Source organism: Lepus europaeus, chromosome X (assembly GCF_033115175.1).
Source record: "Lepus europaeus isolate LE1 chromosome X, mLepTim1.pri, whole genome shotgun sequence".
NCBI classification, from domain to species: domain Eukaryota; kingdom Metazoa; phylum Chordata; class Mammalia; order Lagomorpha; family Leporidae; genus Lepus; species Lepus europaeus.
In genome coordinates, this window is record NC_084850.1 from 50,953,534 (window position 1) to 50,973,135 (window position 19,602).

The window sequence follows — 19,602 nt, forward strand, 5'->3', positions numbered from 1 at the left end:
CAGAAACAGCTAATGTAGCAAACAAATTCCTCTTTTTATTTTTCCAATATCAAGGTTTTTATTTTATAAAAAGGAAATCATCATTTTTATCCCAGAAACCTCTTATTTAAGGAATGCAAACTTCATACATTTCATAAATACAGCTTTAGGAGCACGGTGATTCTTCCCACCATCCCCGCCCTCCCACCCCTCTTCCACCTCCCTCGCCTATTCCCACAGAATTCCTCTTAAGCTGCTCCTAACCCTCACCTCCTGCTTTGCCTTCTTTCTCTCACCTGCTAATCCCATGGTACAGAACTAGAGAAAGTTCTTCAGCATACTGGGCTGGCTGCTCACTTCATTCTTTCAGCAAATATTTGTTAAGTCCCAACTTTGTGTAGGGAACCATGCCAGCTGCTAAGGATAAAGCAGTAAGCAGGGGCCAGTGTTGTGGCACAGTGGGTTAAAGCCCGGGCCTGCAGCATTGCCATCCCATATGGGCACTAGTTCGAGTCCCGGCTGCTCTACTTCTGATCTAGCTCCCTGCTAATGCACCTGGGAAAGCAGTGGAAGATGGCTCAAGTGCTTGGGCCCCTGCACCCATGTGGGAGACCTGAAAGAAGCTTCTGGCTCCTGCCTTTGGATCAGCTCAGCTCCCGTCATTGCTGGCATTTAGGGAGTGAACGTGCGGATGAAAGACCTCTCTCTCTCTTTCTGTGTTTCTACCTCTCTCTGTAACTGTCTTTCAAATAAGTAAAATAAATCTTAAAGAAGGCAGTGAGCAAAACAGATTAATGTCCTTGCTCTCATGGAGCTTATATTTTTGTGGGATGAGACAGCCAAGAAATAAGGGGATTATATGGTAAATCAGATGGTCACTGCCATGGAGGAAGAGATAAAGCAGGGTAAAGAGCCTGGTACCACTGAATGGGTGGAGGGGACTGCAGTTTGGAATGAGGTGGCCTCACTTAAAGGGAGAATTTTATTGAAAATTGTGACATTTGAGCCGAAGCTTGCATGCAAGGGAACAAGCTGTTGTATTTCAGGGTACAGGAATACCAAACAGAGGAAATAACAATTGTAAATGCCCGGAGGCAGAAGTGTTCCTGTTCCTGTGCTCACAGCTACAGTAAGTGGGCCAGTGTGTAGAGCCTTGTGAAGGAAGGGGAAGGTAGTAGGAGGTGAGGTCATACGAGGGTTACAAGTGAAATGTGCATCATACATAGGCCTCCGGACCATCGCAGAGATTCGTCGTTTTATTTTTAAGGAAATGGGAGGCCATCGAGGGGGTTGTGAGCAGAGGACAGACATCCAACTTCAGATGTTAAGGGCTCGCCTAGTTACTCTGCTGAGATTAGACTGTTGGGGAGGGGTGTGGCAAGGGTAGAAGTAGGGTGGCTGTGACATTTGTCAGAATCCAGCAGGTGGGAGATGGTGGCCTAAACCAGAGCGTTAACCTGGAAGCAGGGAAAAGTCACTGAATTCTGTCTACATGTTGAAAGTACCGCCAACAGGATTTTCTAGTGGATCAGATGTGAAGTGGGGGTGGAGGGAGGGAGGGAGAGAAAGAGGGAGAGAGGGAGGTCGGCCAAGGAAGACTCTAAGATTTCTGGACTGAGCATCTTAGATGGATGATCATATATTGAGAAAAGGAAGACTAGGAGTAGGGCTTGTATGGTTTATTTATTGTTTAGGGACTATGGGAGTGATGTTTCAGTTGCCAGTTGTTATATATCAATCATCCCTAAAACTTAGTGCATTTAAACAATGACTTTTTGCTCACAATCGTTTGGTCTGACTGAGTCATTATTATGAACTGAATGGGATCCCCATTTCTGATGTTGGGGTCCTAACTCCCAGTGTGATGGTGGTTGGCAGATGAAGCCTTCTGGAGGTAATTTGGATTAGCTGAGGTCTTATGAGTGGCCCTCACAATAGGATTGGTGCCCTTCTAAGAAGGGTTACCAAGTAGCTTGCTCTCTCTTTCCCTGCCATGTGAGGACCCAGCAAGAAGGTGGCCATTTAGAAGCCAGGAAGAGAGCCTTCATCAGAAACCAATCCTGCTGATGTCTTGCCCTAGGACTCTAACCTGCAGGACTGTGAGAAAATATTTTCTGTTGTAGAAGCCGCCCAGTGTATGGTATTTTGTTATGACAGCCTGGGAGGACTAAGACATTCTTCTCATCCTACCTGGGCTCAGCTGGGACAGCTGGGATGGCTGGACTTCTCCAGCCATATGGTCTCTCATGGCATGTGAGTCTCAGGGCAAGTGTTCGAAACCTCAGTGCACAAGTGCTTATTAAGCCTCTGATTAAATCTTTTTGATCATATCCCATTGACCAAGCCAAGTCATATGGCCAAAGCAGTGTTGAAGGGAAATATATAATGGAATGGTGTATATATTAGAAAGATACAGTTGACTGAGAGCCATTTCTGTAATGATCTCCCACAAGAGCCAAGATTAGAAGTTTGGTTTAAGACTGAGGTGCCCATTAGATATCCAAGTACAGATATTGAGTGTAGGCTGGGAGGTATATGAGCCTGGAGTTCAAGGCCAAGGTCCAGTCTGAGATACAACTTTTGGAATCATCAGCATATAGATCACATTAAAACCATGCTGTGGTTGAAATCATGTAGTTAAGGGAAGTAGATAGAGAAGAGCTCTAGGTTCTGTAACCTGATCCTCTTCATCATTTAGAAGTCAGGACCATGAGGAGGAACCAGTAAAGGAGACTGAGAAGAAGCAGGCAGTGAGGCATGAGGAGAACTGAGAAAATGTGGTGGCCCAGAAGCCACGTGAAGAATGTTTCAACAACAAAAGACGAGACCTGAGAATTGGCCCTTGGATTTAGCAATGCAGAGATCATATGTGACCTTGAAGGGGGCTGTTTTGGTAGAAGGGTGGAAGTCTGATTAGAGCAGGTTTAAGAGAGAGCAGGAGAAAGGAATTTTAAGTGAGGACAGACCTGCGCTGTCCAATAGCGGTATGTGAGCCCTATAAGTAATTTCACATCTTCGAGAATCACAGTAAAAATAGATGTGAGAAACAAGTGAAATGAACTCTAATGATGTCTTATTTAGTATGGTATCTCTAAAATATTATCCCAAATATAATCAATAGAAATTATTACTAGGTAATTTCCTGGTGCTTTCCTTTGAAATCCAGTGCATATTTTACACTAACAGCACATCCTAATTCATACTAACCACACATTTCTAGTGCTTTGCAGCCACATGTGATTAGTAGCTACCATATTGGAAGGTCAGCTATAGACAGTCCTTTCTAACAGTCTTACTCTAAAGGGGAGCAGAGGAGTGAGGTAATAGCTCGAAGCGGGAAGTGAGGACAATTGTGGGGTTTTGTTGTTGTTTTTATTTTAGACTGGGAGCTATGATAGTACATTTAGTTTCTTTACTAATGGAAATAATCCAGCGGAGAAGGGGAAATTGTCCACATAGTAAGAAGAGGACAAATTGGCTGGAGAGGTATTACTGAGTAAGGGAAAGGGAGTGGCATCTGGTCGCAAATGGAAAGGGTGGCCTTGCCTGGGACCTGGGGCAGTTCATCTGTGGTCATAGGGGTGAGCAAACTGGCTGCCTACTGATGTAGATAAGGGGTTAAATGTGATTCTGAGTGTTTGCAGAAGTTTTTTGTTTTTCTGGTTCCTTTTTGCTCAGTAAAGTGGGAAGCAAGGTTATCAGCTGAGAGTGACCATGGGCTGGAAGTATTAGAGATTAGAGAGGAGAGAAGATATTAAATTGTGGCCTAGGAGAATGAGAGAGTGAATGGATTGGGGAAGTAGAGTGTGATTGCCTGGCAACATGAAGGCTGCCCTGGAGGTTTGTGATCATGGATTTGAATTGAGAGCAGGCAGTGTAGTTCTACAGCCACATGCAGCTGTGTAGGGACAAGTAAGCAAGGGGGTGAGATTGGGACTTTACCAGCCCTGAGTCTTTTTTTTATAGCTGAGTATGAAAAGGAGAGGAAAATGGAGTTGAAAGTATAGACAAGATAATTGAACTGATGGGCCATGGAATTAAGGATGGAAGAGGGAGACATAAGGGACAGCAAAAAGGCGAGACGACCAATGGATTACAAATTCCAGTAAGGTCAAAGAAGTGTTGAGGTCACCCATAGAGGGAGTGAGCTGGAAGCTTAAAAGGGGAGTTGAAGAGGGAGGGCTTGACTTTGAAATTAGGGAGGGGCTGCAGGTATTGATCATTGTGAGATCACAGGCAGGACCATGAGAATAAGTGGCTGATCAAGGCCAAGGAACTGAGACACCGGGATCTTGAAAGGTTCATCTAGGTACGTGCTGAAATTGTCAAAAGAGATACAGCAAGAAGGGCTTTGGAAAGAGTGGTGTCCAGCCAGACAGTAATGTCTTTCAGAAATGAGGGCCATGAGCCATGCATCTGTAGAGAATTGTGGAAGGGAAGGACAGCAGGTGGTGCAGTATGGTAGTTGTGGGGTGTTCAGTGGTCTGGAAATAGCCATGAAAAGAAAGAAGTTACCCACCCTACCTACATGGGCCAAAGGAGAGAAATCAATTGGTACTTTCGAGAGCCACTGATGACCTGGGCTGCTTGTGCAGAGAGGTAGGCCAGGGAAGGACACGAGGATGATGATGACATTCAGAGGACAGACCGAGAAGCTGGAAAATTTGGCTAATGACTTCTCTGGGCTTTTATATATCCCATCCCCTTTTCATGAAATTCCCTTCCTTACCTTGTACTCCCAGAAAACTTCATCTTTTACCAGCCAGTTCCTGCAGTGCCACTTCCCTGAAGCTGTTACGGCAAAGATGACTAGTGGGCAGTGTAAGGTTTTATCTTTACTGTATCCCTGTAGAGAAGTAGTTGCCCAATGGAATTTTCTGTGATGATCGAAATGTTCTATCTCTGCATTGTCCAATATGGTTGCTAGTAGGCACATGTGGCTCTTAAGCACTTGAAATGCGGCTGGTGTGACTTATGAACCAAATTTTTAAATTTTAATTCATTCAAGTATAAATTGCCACGTGTACCTTGTGCCCAGTTTATTTACTGGTCAGTGCAAGTAATTGAGCATTCACACTATTGATCCTATCCTTCTTCTCAAAACTTGATCTTCTCTTGCCTTCCAGAACACCTCTGTCCTAGTTTTGTGACTGCCTGTTTACTTTTACCTTTAGTCTTGCCTTCTCATGGATCCTCCTCTGTCTGTCAGCCACTTAACTGCCACTGTTTTCCAGACTCTGTCCTTGGTCCTTTAACCTCTTTTTGTGAACTCTTCCTCTTTGGTCTCATCCATTCCTCAAGCTCAGTTTCCAGGCTGTCTCCCTCCCCTGAGCTCTAGACTTGAGCATCAGCAGTCTATTGGGGACAGAGCCAGCGCATTCACTGACAGCATGCCCCAGGCTGAACTCATCTCTGCCCCTACGTTAACTCCTCTCGGTTGCCGAAGTCCTAGACCTGGAAGTCACCCGGGAAGGCTCCTTCATGTCTGACAAATTGCCAGGTCATCTATATGACTGCAGCAGAGTCTGACCCTGTCTCCATTGCCATCCCTCTCCTGTCCGTTGTCCGCACTGCTGCCCAAGCCGTCTAGCTACTTGAAACTTAAATCTGACCTTTTTACCTCGTGTTGCAAGCCTGTCTATGGTTCCTCATTGTGTGTAGGATGAAGGCCAAGTTCCTGGTGTGGCAAACAAGGCTCTTGATGATGTGGCCCCGCTTGCCTGGCTACCCAGCTTCATCCCCTGGCACGTACCCCTTTCTCACAGTGTTCTGCATTGTCTGGTAGCACAGAACCACTTGCAGTTGCACACATTTCATGACTGCATGGCTTTTCTCGAGCTGTGCCCTCAGCCTGGAATGACCCTTCCTTTCCTCTAGCCCCTAACCCTACTCCTTCTTGTTCTTTAAAGTTCACCTCAACTGGCATCTACTCCAGTATCACTATGTCTTACTGTACCTGCTTTCTTAGAGAGCAGCACACAATTCACTTAGAAAATTGCAGGGTGATTTTCAAGTGTAGGGTCTGTCTTTGGCATTTTGTCCCCACTGCCTGGCACGGTGTCTGGCAGCCAGCATGGCCTCAGTAGATATTGGAATGAATGGTTAGGCTGAAACTGTGGATGCACTGAAGGAAGCAGGAAGAAGATTGCTGTGATTTTGCCTATGGGAATGAGGTGCCACCCTGCCCAGTCTCATCTCTTCTGTGTAAGCCCTTCCTGGGTGGGATTAGAAGATAAGAGAAGGGGCCCTTGGGAGACGTCTGGGGATTGGTCTGTATAGCTGGTGGCGCAATTGACATCTTTCCCTGTACTCATAAAGCTTTTTTCTGGCAGAAATCGATTTTAGAAAAAGCTATTATCTTGGTTTCCCCCTACCTTGAAAGATGACGTGCTTCTGTCCTCATGGGATAGAAGATGCTTGAGAAAGTGTCACATTTTTTTCTTAAAGCACACAAAAAAAGTTTTATGTGTTTAATTTTTCTTAAAGTGCTTAAATTTCTGTTTTCCTTTAGAATGAAACTGGTTTTTCACTGGGATTATCCCAAGGGCCACATGCAGGTATATAAAAAAGAGAATGATGTGGGTTTGCATACGATTTGCATGTAGACTGAGTCATCTATTCTTAGGATGCGTCCTCTTTTTCTTCTTTATTTTGCAAAGTAATTGCATATTTGATCATCTATGCTGTGAAAAGAACCAACAACAGTGAATTTGGCCATGGAAAGCACAAAGTCCCCCTTCATAGAGAAAATGACTTCTTTACAAGATTCTCTATCCTCTTGCAAGCTTTTGTAAGATTTGGGGTGGTTGCGGTCACCATGATAAGCAGGTGCTATCTGCATATCAGGCCAGTTACTGTTCGGATGCTATCTGCATATCAGGCCAGTTACTGTTTGGACTTTCATATCTCTCTTACTCTACTCACCAGCCCTGAGAGGCGGATGGTACTTGCAGTCCAGACACAGGAAAACAGGCTTAGAACGGTAGCAGAATTTGCTCAAGATCACTCCCATAATAGTGGCAGAGCCAAGACTCCAGTGCAAGGCTGCCTTACCCTAAGGCCTTTGTTTTTTGTTGTTGTTGTTGTTTTTGTTTTTTTTAAGATTTATTTATTTATTTGAAAGGCAGAGTTACACAGAGAGAGAAGAAGGAGGGGGTCTTCTTTTTCTTTAAAGATTTATTTATTACTTGAAAGAGTTACACAGAGAGAGGAGAGGCAGAGAGAGAGAGAGAGAGAGAGAGGTCTTCCATCCCCTAGTTTACTCCCCAGATGGCCACAACAGATGGAGCTGTGCCAATCCAAAACCAGGAGCCAGGAGCTTCTTCTGGGTCTCCCATGCGGGTGCAGGGACCCAACGACTTGGGCCATCTTCCACTGGTTTCCCAGGCCATATCAGAGAGCTGGATCAGAAGTGGAGCAGCCGACACTCAAACTGGTGCCCATATGGGATGGTGGCACTGCAGGCAGCAGCTTTACCTGCTACACCACGGCACTGGCCCCAAGGTCTTTGTTTTTAAACTACTAAGTTGTACCTTCTGTCCCCTTTGACACTTGTCAGTACTAGCTGTGGACTGACTTATGCACACAGAGGGACATAGTTTGGTTGTCATTTGAGTGACAGTGGTCTGTTACACAATATCAAGGTGCCACAGTTTACTTAACTTATCTTCCCATTTGGTTGGTTTCTAGTTTCCCAATGTTATAGATAGCACAGGTGTAGATCTCTCTGTGCAAATAAGGGTGATTTTTTTTTTTAGGTGTTTGATGGTGGTTTTCAAAGTAGTATTGTTGAGCCAGAGGTGATACTTTAGGGTTCTCCAGGAAGCCTATGCCATTTGTTCATCGTGCAGTGATTATTTTTTGCGTCCTACTGCATACTGGCTGCTGGAGGTGAAGAGGTGATTGAGAAAGAGTTGCTGCCTCAGAGAACCAACAGCCTGGTGTGGGCCAGATGGTACAATGTAGAATGAATGAGTGACAGGCTCATTTGCGGCACTAAAGTGGGAGCTTGAGCAAGGGGCTCTGAGAGAACTGGTAGTATGTGAGTGCTTCTTTCCTCATGGCATGGAGCAGCATGGGGTTAGGGGCTGGAGGGTGGGGTGTGAGGAAGAGCATGGAGAAGGGATGGCGGCCCAGTGGTTGAAGCCTTGTCCTGGTTGTCCCCAGCTGCTTCCTGGTTGGTTGAAGGCATCCTCCTACCCCCAGCCCCAATACACGCACACTCAGTTTTGTTGGTATCAACACCTGGTTGGACATGGAGGCTGCTGCTACTCAGCTGCCACTAAGGGGAGCCATGCAGAGCCTAGAGGGAAGGGATGGATACCTGTGGCATGTGCCCAGCAGCCTTAGCACCTGTGGATCCTCCACGTTCCCTCTTCCTCTGTGTGCCTCCAGCAGCCAGGGTAGCAACAGGGTGCCCAGTTCACGCTCAGTAGTAGTCAGGGAAGTGTACATACCAGAAGTAAAGCTCAGTGCCTTTGCACCAACCAAGCACCTCTAGATGCTAGGAGACAGGAAGGAGCTTGATGTGGAAGTGAGCCTTGAGACGATCCAAGTTGGTGTGCTGGAGATCCAGGCAAGCAGCAACAGGTGCATGGAACAGGGCATCCCCGACAGGTCAGTGAGTCTGCTTCCCCAGTGCTTTACTGTTGCCACTTTGTGGCACTGGCCATCTGCCAGCCTCAGTTTCCTCATCTATAAAATGGAAGGGTGAGATCTGTAGCCTCGAAGGCCCCTCGTTCATACGTACTGTGGGCTTGCTTCTCGTTCATAGGCTAAGCCCAAGCTTCTTCCCAGAAGACCCAGCTTTGGTCACCCCATCTCCTTTCTCTTCTCAGTCCCACAGCCCACTTCCTGCTTACGTGGGAGGCCTTGGCATTCTGCCTCCAGTCTCTTCCCTCTCTCCGTCTGCATGTGCTCTTATGACCACTCCCCACTGCGTGTTGAAGCCACCTACATCAAAAAGAGGTGTGGCCCCATCCTTTTCACGGAGTTCGTGACTCATAATAAAAACCAGTATTTGTTAAGTCACAGATACAGTCCTGTAGTTACGACTTATCTATCCAAAAACTTTGTGAATTAGGTGGTGCTGCCCTATTAAATAAACAAGTATAACTGAGTTCAGAGGATATGGAGACTTGTTCAAGGCCCCACAGTTGATAAGTGATGGAGCCAGCATTGTGGTGTAATAGGTTAAGTCACCATGCGTGATGCCAGTATCCCATCTGGGCGCTGGTTTGTGTCCTGGCTATTTACTTCTGTTCCACCTCCCTGCTAATGGCCTGGGAAAGCTGCAGAAGATGGCCCACTTGCATGGGAGGCCCGGATGAAGCTCCTGGCTCCTGGCCCAGCATTGCTTGTTGCGGCCATCTGGAGAGTGAACCAGCAGATGGAAGATATCTCTTTCATCTCTCCTTCTCTGTAACTCTGATCTTCAAAATAAATAAATAAATCTTTTAAAAAAAATCTGTAGTGCTTCATTGCGCACACTTGATTTCTCACGTGGTATGTTTTGAACTCATTGAGCCACTGAAGAGACATTTCTGTTTGGATAGTTTCCACATGTGTAAAAGTGGCCTCACCACTTCTCCACCGTCTGCCTCTTCTGCCTCTTCCTCTCTTCTCCATGGGAACGAATGTCACCACCAAGCCAGTGATGCCCAAGCTAGAAAGAAGGGAGTCTTCCCCGCTCCTTCGTCTCCCTTTCCTCCAGACACTCAGCCCTCTGCTGTATCCCGGTGAGATTTTCCTCCGTTCTTCTCCACTCCTGCCGCCATTATCTCCAGTAGCTATCCTCTGCTGTCTCCGGGTTCTTGTAGCAGCCTCCTTGTCAGTCTCCCTGCCTCGGAGGCGCGGTCCTTGGCAAGCACATGTGTGATCACATCACTTTCCTGCTTCACACCTTTCTCTGCTCTCTGCAGCTCTACAACAGGGCTCAAAGCTGGCCACTACGGACTGGCATTCATCGCAAAGATCTGTTTTGTTTGACCCACTGAGTATTTTTGAAACATTTCGAATTAGATGCCAGCATTTAACAATCAGAATATTGTACATAAAGGTTCATATCGCGGGCTTCTCTTTCAAAAGTGAAAGATGGGCACCTTTGGGTTGACATCCCTGCAGGGCAGGTATTGGATGGAGCCGAGGGCGATTGGCCCCTGTAGCAGGGCCATGGTCTTGCCAGCTTTCCATTTCCAGCATTCCCTAATGCCGCTTAGACTCAGGTCCTGCCACCGCTTCTGATGACTCAAGGCTCTGGAGCTCATACCCCTGCTGTGTGGGATGAAGCCCGAAGCCCTGAGCGAGGCTCAGCAGGTGCTGTGTAGCTATGTAGCCAGCCTGCAGCAAAGCATCCATGTCATCATCTACATCGTAGACTGCTCGCTGCCTGCATCACACTTGCCCTGCGCCCCCCACACACTCTTAGCCGCTGTGCTGTGTCTGCCACACTCGTGCCTGCCTCTATGCACAGGCTGCCTTGGAATGTGTAGGCCCCCCTTGAAGTCCTCTTTGCCCTTTAGGACTCTACTCCGATGCTCAGTGTATGCAGAAGCTTTCTGGCCCCTCCCACCCTTAGCTGAGATTGCTCCTCCCTTAACTCAGTCATCCTGCTAATCACACCGTCACTGTGAGGCTGAAACTCCAGCAAACGGGTCTTCTTTAATTTTTTTTTTAAATACTTGTATAGTTTTTACAGGGTAGCATGCAATTTTTCAGTTGCAAACAGATGTATGAAATGTAAACTGATCAAATCAGCTAATTCATGTTTTCCTGACCTTCTTAGTGTTTGGAGCCTCGCAGCTCCTGTCTTGCAGTTCTTTGTACAGGATAGTGTCCATTATTGTAAATGATAGGCACCCCTCTGTGCTGTGGAGCACTAGAATCTATTCCTTCTGTCTAACTCCAGTTTGGTTCCCATTATGTAACCTGCCTTTACCCTCCCTCCCCCAAATAGCCTCTGGTACTTGCTATTCCTAAGTTCAGAATGACTTTTAAAAAAAATGTTCACGTGAGACAGAATGTGTGGTATTTGAATTTTTGTGTTTTGCGTATTTCACTTAACATAACATATCCATATTCCTTCAAATGTCAGGACTTCATTCTTTTTCGTGATTGAATAATATTCCATTGTGTATATATACCATATTTTCTTCATCAGTTGATGAATGTCCAGATTGACTGTCTATCTTGGCTATTGTGATCTGTGGTGCAACAAACGTGGAAGTGCATTTCCTTTGGCTATATATGCACAAGGAGAATAGCTGGGTCCTATGATAGATCTATTTTGAGTTGTTTTTCTGGATCAGCTTCCATACTGTTTTCCATATTGACTATACTGGTTGGCACTCCCACCAACAGTGAGGAAAGGGATTCCCTTTACAACCTCATCAGCATTTGTTATTTTTGGTCATTTTGCTAATAGCCACTCTGTCTTGAGTGAGATGGCATCTCATTGTGGGTTTGAGCTATATTTCCCTGGTGGCTAGTGATACTAAGCATTTAGAATTTTTTTATGTATTTGAAAGAAGTCGAAAGAGGTCAAGAGAGGTCTTCCAACTGCTAATTTACTCTCCCAATGTCCAAGAACAGTCAGGGCTGGGCCAGGCTGAAGTCAGGAGCCAGGAACTCCATCCAGGTCTCCCACATGGGTGGCAGTGGCCCAAGGACTTGAGCCATCACCTGCTGCCTCCCAGGGTGCACATCAGCAGGGAGCCGGATTGGAAGTGGAGTCCAGGTGCTCTGATTGGGAATGTGGGTATCCCAAGCTGTGGCTTAACCTTTTGCTCCACAACACCTGCCCTCTAAGCATTTCTTCATACACCTCTTGGGTATTTGTGTTTCTTCTTTGTGAAATCTCTATTCAAGTGCCCATTGTCTTTATCCTCTCATCCCTGAAACTTTGCATGGGGCTTGGGATGTACTAGGTGCCTAATAACTATTAGATGAATGGCTAAATCAGTTAAAGACTGACTTGGGATAATACTACTCTAGCGTGTGCTGACACCTCTGCTTGCTTATGGCAGGGTGTTTCAGGTCCCTTTCATCCTTCGGCACCCCCACCAAGCCCCCATTCGGAGTAACAGCTGCAATAGCCAGTAAAGCTTGCCTCTGCTCTGCCAGCTCTGGGATACATCTGAGCCTACGAGGATGTTAGCATCAGTTTTGGTGTTTCTAGGAGAAGGAGGTGGCCCATAGTTGGGAAATAGCGTAAACATCGGATATGGCACATTCTTCAATCACTTGAATAATAATGATGATAATGACAACATCCGCTGTTCATTGAGCAGTTACATTGTGCCAGACCCTGAATTAAGAGCTCTTGGCTATATCATTTTATAACTCTAAGTTAACGTAAGTTATACTGTTATCCCCATTTTACAGGTGAGTAATCTTAAGATTCAGGAAGTTCAAACAATTTTTTCAATGTCACACAGCCAACCAAGTGGCAGTGTCAAGACTTGAACCCAGATCTGCCTGACTTCAGTTAATACTCTAACCAGCACACCATACTTCCTCCATGATATGTCTCTTAAGAGATAAATGTGGAACTGAAGGCTATGATATTATGTTTATTCAATTATTTAATGAAAAAGAAAGAAAAGAACATTCTGAAGTATAGAGAAAATGACCAAGGAGGCACACTCATGTGCTAGCCATGGTTGCATTCCAGTAGTATGGTGCTGGGGAACTTTTTCCTTCTTTTCTTCTGTTGTGTTCCCATTTTTTTTTTAGTACTTTATAAATTTCCTTTAATGAGCACGTACTACTTTTATACTAAGAAAACAAACCCTCTGCTTGGAATAGCCCCAGCATCCAGTGTTAGGACAGAGGTCAGGGAGGGGCTGATTGGAGTGGCCAGCTAATCAGCAGGGCCATCTCTTGAGTAGCTGTCACGGATCAGTGCAGGGGGACAATCAGCAGGCAGCAGCTGTGACCTCAGCATCTGCACCCTTGTGGGGCAGATGAGAAGCAGGCCACTGTTGCTGCTGTCTCACCGTTTCCACTCTTCCTCCAGGTGCTTACACCCCAGAGCCCCTCAGCAGTTTCCGGTGGGCTCTGCTCTCAACTGGCCTCATGTTCTTTTATCACTTCAGCATCTTGCAGATCCTCGGCTTGGTAAGTGTGGTTGGATCCCCTTCTAGCCCCTTTGTTTGGAGTTCTCCATAAATCTCGATAATCCTGGTTGGCGCTGGTGTATCGTTTTGTTTTGAAGATACAAGATGCTCAAGGCCAGGACGTCAGATTGTTGTGTCTGGGTTGTTGATTTATGATCCACAGCCTTGGCCTCTCCAAAGAGTTTTCTGAATCCTTGAGTAATGACTGTTTCTTTCATCCCTGGGGAGGCAAGGATGCCCTTCACTCATGGCCAACTTGGGTCAGCAACAGTGAAGTGCAACTGGAAAGGGGTTTGCTGTGGACCCCATGGGAGGCAGGACCCTCACTTTGGCGCTGGGCCTGAGGGAGGCTTCTGACCTCAGATCCGATCTGGGCCTGCTTCCAGGCCTGTTAGCGGGTCCTGCCCTGAGTTGTGTTCCCTGTTGAAGTATGGTGTTGGGGAACCCTGTGGCATTCTGGGGTGTTTAGAACTGCCCGGAGCATGGAGAATGGTTGGACACAGCAGCCGAGTTGTCCAGAACCCAGGATTGCTGAGTGCAAGGGTGTTTATTGGTGGCAAAGTGAGTAAGAAGAGCTCAGGGCTGGGGCTGGGTGTCAGGAGACCTAAATTCTAGTCCTGGCTGTGCCATGTACTCTGAGTCACCTCCCTGTGGAAGGCAGAGTGTTTGCCACCTGTCTGTGACATGGTATATAGCCCCAGCCTCCTTGAGAGGTGGTGAGAACTTGTCTTTAACGTGAATGGTCTTGAAATTTGGAAGGCAGGTGCCGTGGCCGTCCTCGGGGCAGGAGTGGCATGTCTGGTATCTAAGCGGCCTTAATGGAGCTTTAGCCATGTGGAGCCTCGCGTGGCCTAGCGTGACTCGGGCTGTGTGACTGATGTCCCCGGTGCCTCTGTCGAAGCAGGCACTTTTCTCTGGTGTGTGCCTCTGCTCTGGTTTTCCAGGGGGAGTCTGAGCTCCTCGCCAGTAGTGTGAATGCTTCCCGTGCTCATGGAAGGCTGCAGTAGGACATGCACACCCTTCCTTACCTCTCACTGCTCCCCACTGGGCTCGTGACTTGCAGAGGCATCAGTGCGCTCACGTCACCATACATACCATGCTCCGGCCACACCTCCTACAAGGAAGGCCTCGCTCACCACCTGCTCGCCATAACGCCCCATGACATCCATCGCTCACGAGTCCATTCAGGGCCCACTTCCCTCGGGAAATCTTCTCTGAGGATTCAGCCTCCACTTTGTACGCTCCTCAGACCTCCTTGTGGCATGTAAAACCCAGAGAGCACTGTCTGGTTCAAGGTCAGAGGCAGCACACTGGTCACACCCACCTGATTGACTGCCAGCTGCACGGAGGCAGGGACCGTGCTGTTGACTACTCTTTTATCCCATAGCATTGCTCTGGGGACTAGCCACATGTAGACCCCTAGGAGTGGCAACAGACTCTGGACGCAACCAGAAGGCAAGACTCTGAGCCGAACCGAACCTCTTTTCCACTGGATAACCTTCCTCTATCACCTCTGAGAGCTCTGGCCTTGGCCCCCTGAGAAAATCTAGGGGAGAGGAATCTCTTTATGAACAAGTGGGGATTGGTCAATCCCTCCTTGTCTAGTCTCCTGGTAGGTAGAGATGGCTGAACTGGCAGAAGCCAGAGAAAGCCAAAGGATGGTGAACGCTCACTCTACCTCCCTTGTCCCTGCAGGTCACCGAAGTGAATTTGAACAACATGCTGTGTCCGGCCATCTCAGACCCATTCTACGGCCCCTGGTACCGCGTCTGGGCCTCGGGACACCAGACTCTCATGACCATGACCCACGGGAAGCTGGTTATCCTGTTCTCATACATGGCTGGGCCCTTGTGTAAATATCTGCTGGATTTGCTCCGGCTTCCAGCCAAGAAAATAGACTGAAGGTGCTTGTTATTTCTTTTTTTCTCCCCATAGAAGCAAGTCTTGGCTTGACTTGGAGAACACCCAGTTCTTGATGAAATCATGGGAGAGGGCAGTAGGCTGTTTGGTGTATTTCTTTTTTTCCCTCCTCTCTGTCCCTTTCTTCCACCACTCTTCCTTCCCCTGCTCTTCCCCCAGGATATCTCCTTGGGCCTAGAGGGTAGTGCTGGGAACTGGCATTGCCCTCCTTCCCGTTGGCTCTTTCTCCCTGCTCCTAGTGGCCTTACATGGGAAGACGGTAGTCAGCGGCTCCTTTGCTCTGCTTGTTGGTGCTTTACCATCAGCTGGCCAGAAAGACAGGGAACAACAAGCAGGGGTTCTTGTGGTATCAAAGAGATGAGAGTGGGTTGTGTTTTTCATTTCTCCACTGCCAGGGACCTGCAAGCTTCTGCTGGGATCCCCTTTTGTCTCCAGCACGGCCCTCACCGTAAGGGGCCTGAGGCCTTGTTTCTATACCAGCGGCAAGCCCAGAGCTGAGGGATTTTCCCAGCTCATGGCCAAAATAGCACTGGCCAGATTCTTCCCCGTGGTGTCCCATGACTCAAAGCATGAAGCCAACCAGCCACTCCCTTCAGGATACTGTGGTGGGAGGGGGAGCACGAGAATCCACCGCAGAGGTTGAAGAGCTATTGCCGTGACACATCCAAAGGGTAGCGGGTTAAAAATGTACACACTGCTAGACAGGGCCCTGTGCCATTTCTGCCCCCGAGAACTGCGAACCGACCCACCCCAATCAGTAGTGCACATAGAACTTAACGAGTAGAAGGGGTGACTTGAGAAAACTGTGATTTGAACCATACACTCCATCTTAGTTCCACGTGGCTAATAAATCCCATCTCGGCTATGAGTGCCCCTCCACTGTGTTCTTCTTCTCTCTTCGTAGCAGCTTTGTGAAAGAATGAGCTGGAGTTCGGTGTTTTGGGAGTTGCCTTTTTTTTTCCTTGTTCGTTTTTGGCTTTCTGTTTTTGTACGAGTTTCCATGAATCCTCGCATCGGGGCCCATGGCTGGAAGGGCTCCTTTCAATCCGTTCCTTGGTTGTACAGGGTATGGCAGAATCCTGGTTTGGGAAAATAGAGTTTCTGCCCACATGGTTTCCTTAGGGCCCGATTTTTTCGCTGCAGCCACCCTGAGTGCGGAATTGTTGACGATGGGTGACATCACATACTCCCCACCCTGCCTGCCCATATGGAGGTGAAGTCAAGGAATCAGACCCCCATTCAGAGAGGCTGAGGTGCTCCAAAACGAGGAGCTCTTGTTAAAAGAGCCGTGTGTAGACCTGGCGAGAAGAGGCAGTGGTTGGGCATTTGCCGACTCTTTGTGGACTTCTACTAGGAACAGGTTTGCTTAAGAACAGAAACGAGCTTCCAGAGACTTCCCTCCCCTCTCCCATGCCAGGCAACCCAGTTGCCCTGGGCCAGTTGCAGCGTTTGAAGTTTGGCTGTGTTAGATGTGGACTGGGCTTCCGTGACTCAGTGCCCTCATTGTTAGCACTCAGACTTGCGGGAGGCAGCTGATTGCAAGAGCGTCTGTGAGAATGAATTGAGACCCAGGGAAGCAACCCTAGGAGGAACTGCCCTTCCGTAGAGGCCTAGAGGTCTGCTGGTATTGGGGCAGCCAGTCCACAGGCCTGGCTTGGCAAGCAGAAAGGGAGAATATCAAGTACCCTTGCTCTCCTTGGGCTTTTTTTTTTCTTTCCATCTTTGAGGACTGGGCCACTCTTTTTTTTTAAGTTCCTCTCACCCTAAGGTTGCCCTTAATGGTAGGCACCTTTTGAGTGGCTGGATTCGCTCTAGCCACTATCAGTTGGCCGCATGTAGGGGTTGGCTGGTGAGGAAATGTGTGAGGAGCCAGTGCCTCTTGGCCACTGTACAAAGGGAGAGGTTGGAAGGAGGTCATAAAGGCGGCCCTAGGGGCCTGGCTCAGCTCCTACCAGAACAAGTTGCTACAGGCAGCAGATCTGCACCTCAGCTGGGGACCAGCTCAGGAAACCCACAGTCCTATTAATTCAGGCCCTGTCTTCCACCCTGCCTTCGTGGCATGGCACAGGTTGCCAGTCAGCCTGGGTTCTCCTTGCATTGGCATGCCTCCAATAGTTTGCCTTTGTCCTGGCAACAGCTCAGTGCCCCATTCCAGCCAGCACTTTCCAGGGCTCAGAAGGAGAGAAGAAAGTGAAAGCCATGTGCCTGGCGAGGCCAGGCCAGAGACAGATACATCCATCAAAGGCAGAGGAGAATGGATGAGGGGGAGGTGCAGGGCTTTTGCGGGGGGAGTAGCTTGGTGCACAAACATGTGGGTCAAAGGAACAGACAGTGGGGCCTGGTCCACAGCCTCCCTAAGGAGTCATGGCATGCATTTGGGGTCTCAGGGAGCACTGGGTATCTGTACTGGTCTGTATCTCACCTTGACCGTGGACCAATCCCATGTAGAAAGAGCTAACCTGGACAGGCCTATAGCAGCTGGCATTTAGGGGTAGCTCCCGTATGTGCTGCAAAGGCAGCCTGCTACTACCCTAATTTTAGTATTTGATTCATGACGGAGGAGGAAGCTGTTGTCTACACCCCTAGGGACTGGTGGGTGCTCGCTTCCCCTCACCTCCCCAGGGCTTTTGTTTCAGTGCCAAGGTGCTTCCCTAACCACTCTGGCCAAATTTCCACATGCCATTTGTCAGTATGTAGGAGCTCTGTATGTGTGAGTATGAGAGAGAGAGAGAATGTGCGTGTGTGTGTGTGTGTGTGCGCGTGTTCATGAAAGTGGCTAGTTTCCTTTTAAACAGCCCTGGGAAATGGAAAAGAGAGCCTTTGGGTAGCCTTGGCCAAGCATCCAGGCCAAGGAGTACAGTCCGTTGAGCTGGCCAACTCATGGCATCCGCTCTGAATAGCAGAGCTTACGGCCACGCCTGCTGATAGCCCTTGTCACTCATAGAGTATGACTTTGCACCCCAAAGCTGACCTGGCCCATTTTCCTCTTGGAGACAGTGACGTATTCCTCTGTTGGCCTTTGAGGGCATTGCGGAGTTCTGAAGCCAGAGTCAACGTTCTCTCTTTCTATGAGGACTTTGTAGCCTTCACAGAAGCTGCCTTCAGGGTCCTGGCCATTTGTGATCACTGATGATTTAGTGTTATGTGATGTGGGCATGATGTCCATGGGCAGCAGGTTGTCAGCAGGTCCCCCTGCTGGGTAGCTCAAGGAATGGCAGAATTGTCCTTTCTCTCTCTCTCTCTCTGCCCAAAAGACTTCTCTGAATTTGTAGCTGTCGGCCCAAGAGACAGCTGTCCGTGTTAGAAGAGGATGCTCCTGCCAGTTTCTGGGGAAAGCGAGATGAGGGAGGAGAAAGGGCGGGCCACACGTAACATCGTAACAAGATGCTATAGTGCTGCCTTTGGTGAGTCAAGAGCAGACATGAGGCTTGAGCAGGCTGCTTGGCAAGACCCATACTGGGAAGGGGCCTCCCAGCTGCTCTGTTGGAGGCAGGTAGAAGCACTAGGAGCACGTGAGGCTTCCTCTTGTATATATAGAATGAGCCGATTTGTGCTCAAGAAAACTCAGTCTCTTGTTCTTGTTCGTCTGTGACATTTTTCTATACTGGTTTGCTACTCGTGGCACGAAACAAACAATCAAAAGTCCTTTCAAGCAAAGCTGTTGTTTTGGGAAGTCTAGCTTTCTTTTGGTGTCGACTCGTGTTATATTTTCAAGAATTATTTGGTATTGGTGTTACTATAATGAAGAGGATAGGATAGATAGATCGACCCCTGATGACCTCTGCCAGGAAATCTGCCAATGCCTCTGCCTCTCTTACCTCGCCTCCTCCCGGACGACCCTTCGCGGGCACCCCCTCTCCCCCTACACACACACACACACACACACACAGAAGCAAGTTCTTTTTCTCAGACTGGTTTTTGGGTGCTCTGTGACCCTACCTGTTTGCTCGCCTCTGGGGACGTTTGGTAATGTATTTTGTCTGTTTTGTAAAACCTTTTGATTGTATCCCTGAAATGGTTTCTGCAATCACCGTTGGAAATAAATGGTCCTTAATTTGTGTACTTGGCATTCGGAATTGTGGTCTCCGGCGTTTCTGTTGTTGAAGGTTGTTCTATTGTTGAATGAAAAGGAACCCGCGCCGTGGGGCTTGTTATTTTAATGCTTTCTTCATTTGCTGTTATTAAAAGATTGACGAGAACCCAGGAGTCCTGGCCTTGCTTCCCGGAACCCTCTCAGACAGCCTTCTCCTTTGAAAAGTAGACAAAAGGGACCACTGGCCTTCCACACCACAGAGGACCGGCACGAGCAGCTGAGCCTCTTTGCCCACGAGCAGTGTGGCTGGACGGCCTTGAGTTCCCGTGCACCACCTACCTCCACCAGAGCTGCCAAGGACCCAGCAGGCCCTTTGCTCCTAGCACAGCTTATCTGCTGGCAACCTTCGTTGGGCTCTCACGGGGAACACCCACTGTGAGCTGTCCCAGGCTGGGTGACTGAAGTAGAGAAGGCAGCTTTGAAGCCAAAGGCGTTGCATGCAGGCCCATTCAACCCCAAATTTCCGGAGGGTCAGCTTTGGGCTAGTGCAGCTCA

At 48.2% G+C, this 19,602-nt stretch overlaps 1 protein-coding gene across 3 annotated transcripts in view; it reads left to right on the forward strand.

Moving 5' to 3' along the window:
• Positions 1-19,302, forward strand: part of TMEM164 (transmembrane protein 164) — a 167,903-nt gene extending 148,601 nt beyond the window's left edge. For 2 of the 3 annotated variants that reach the window (XM_062183751.1, XM_062183750.1), the window contains exons 6-7: positions 12,995-13,095; positions 14,790-19,302. In XM_062183751.1, coding sequence (XP_062039735.1) covers positions 12,995-13,095; positions 14,790-14,996 — 308 coding nt within the window. In that variant the 3' untranslated portion in view covers positions 14,997-19,302. The remainder of the gene's footprint in view (positions 1-12,994; positions 13,096-14,789) is intronic. The other variant, XM_062183752.1, reaches the window with a different exon arrangement.
• The last annotated feature ends 300 nt before the right edge of the window (positions 19,303-19,602 follow it).